This window comes from Lepidothrix coronata, unplaced genomic scaffold, assembly GCF_001604755.1.
Source record: "Lepidothrix coronata isolate B3197 unplaced genomic scaffold, Lepidothrix_coronata-1.0 Scaffold127, whole genome shotgun sequence".
NCBI lineage: Eukaryota > Metazoa > Chordata > Aves > Passeriformes > Pipridae > Lepidothrix > Lepidothrix coronata.
In genome coordinates, this window is record NW_016690307.1 from 481547 (window position 1) to 483360 (window position 1814).

General features: G+C 45.2%; 1 protein-coding gene across 1 annotated transcript; it reads left to right on the forward strand.

Annotated features, from left to right (window-relative positions):
• The first annotated feature begins 1030 nt into the window (after nucleotides 1-1030).
• LOC108502964 (nucleoplasmin ATPase-like) lies at nucleotides 1031-1479 on the forward strand. The gene is given in 2 exon segments (XM_017826459.1): nucleotides 1031-1408; nucleotides 1411-1479. Coding segments are annotated over 2 exon segments (447 nt in total).
• Nucleotides 1480-1814: the final 335 nt, after the last annotated feature.

Consider the following 1814-nt stretch of genomic DNA (forward strand, 5'->3'; position numbering starts at 1 on the left):
TCGCTCCGGAACGATCGCCGGCAACCTCTGTCTCCCAAGGTCGGCAAGGCCTAACCAGGCCTCGCTCCCCAACACGGCAGACTCAACAGCAGGGGACCTGCACCTCCAAGCCGCCGGAAGGAAAGAGAGCGAAGGCCTCTCCTCCTCTCTTCTTATAATCTGGTTTACGTAAAAATCGTAGGGAATACTGGGTAAATCTGGACCCTTCCTTGGTTACAAACTGGTCACCAAGGAAGGCCTAGCCCAAACCACCACATTTCTCTACACTGCATTGTGTCACATAGGTATATTCTTACATAATGGAAAATTTTAAACACTTGGATATGAGGAACGTTGAGTGAGGACAAAACTATATCAGATGATGTGCAAAAGTGCTTGATGTACATGTTAGTATTTTGTACTCAACAAAGCCAGCAAGAGGCAGTTCCTATTTTTCTGTGTAAGGATAAGTCATTTCCAGTTAAGCCAGTTTTAAGACCTTCTTCATGGCTCTAAAAAACCATTTTATCAATAACAATGAAACTAACACTTTAAAAATAGAGGCAATCTTTTCTGAAATCCAAAATTCTAAAGTGAAAGGTCCTTAATCTGTGTTAGTCACGTCAAGAAGTCAACGAACTCTGACTAGCATCTGAACCCTGGGATCCTTAGATAAATTCCCTTCTGATGTCAATGTTACTGAAGTCAACTATTACCAGCTTTCAGTTACAGGGAATGTTTTACTACAAGAGAATTGACCTTTGCTTGAAAAATCAAGACCGTCATATTTCTCTCTAGAATTTTAACACGTCAAGGACTGAGTAGTATAATTATTGTTTATATATATATAAACAAGCATATAACATTGATGCAAAGTTAGTAATAACTTTCAGGGTCTGGTTATGTGCCATAAACTGTTACTTATTTCTAAAAGTGCAATTCTCTTTTCAAGTACTGGTAAACATCCCACTTCTGGCTGCTCTCTGGGTGCTGTTTTCTCTGCTGTTTGTCCCCCGGGAGCTGGTCGCTGGTGTCAGATCTGCTGTGGGGAATGGACACCTCTCTTCCCTTCTCCCGATTGCTGTCGGAGGAGAGGCCCGTGGCTGAGCTGTGGGGCTGCCAGCTGGGCACGGGTGCCCGGAGCTGCATGGTGAAGGAGGGCGATGACTTCTTGGAGCACCTGGTGCTGCTGAGAACGATCTGCTTGGGGACTGACACCAGGAATGAGCTGCACGTGGTGGCTGTGGACTCCGAAAACGCCTCCGGGGAGCACAGGCCGGTGCCCATCGTGGCACTGCGGAACTCGGTGCTGCCCATGATCAGCCCCAAAGCTCTGGAGCTGGTCCCTCCCGTCACCGTCATGCTCCAGTGTGGGGCTGGGCCAGTCTATCTCAGCGGGCAGTGCATCACCCTGGAAGATGATGCCAGCTCTGCTCTGAAGCCGAGGAGGAAGAGTTCTTGGAGGAAGTTCTTCGAGAAAGGGCCACCACCCTAGGCTGAAAGCCTTCCTAGCAAAATGAGTTCTAACTTCCCATTATAAATTCTTCTGGAAATGTATCTATTCCTACACAAGGTCTTCCATATTTCCCTTTTTAAAAATGGGAGTTATATTTCACTTTTTCCAGTCTGTGGGAAACTTGCCATTACTTCTCAAATATGATGGAGAGTGGCTTAGCCACTTCCTTGGCCAGTTCCTTCAGCTCCCACGGACTTGTGCGCTGTAAGGTTTCCTAGATGTTCTTGAACTCCTTAAACTTCTTAAGGAAGTTTTATAACATTTTTTATCAAAATTTTCTTTCTCAATGAACATTTTTATGAAAAAAATATTTCTATGA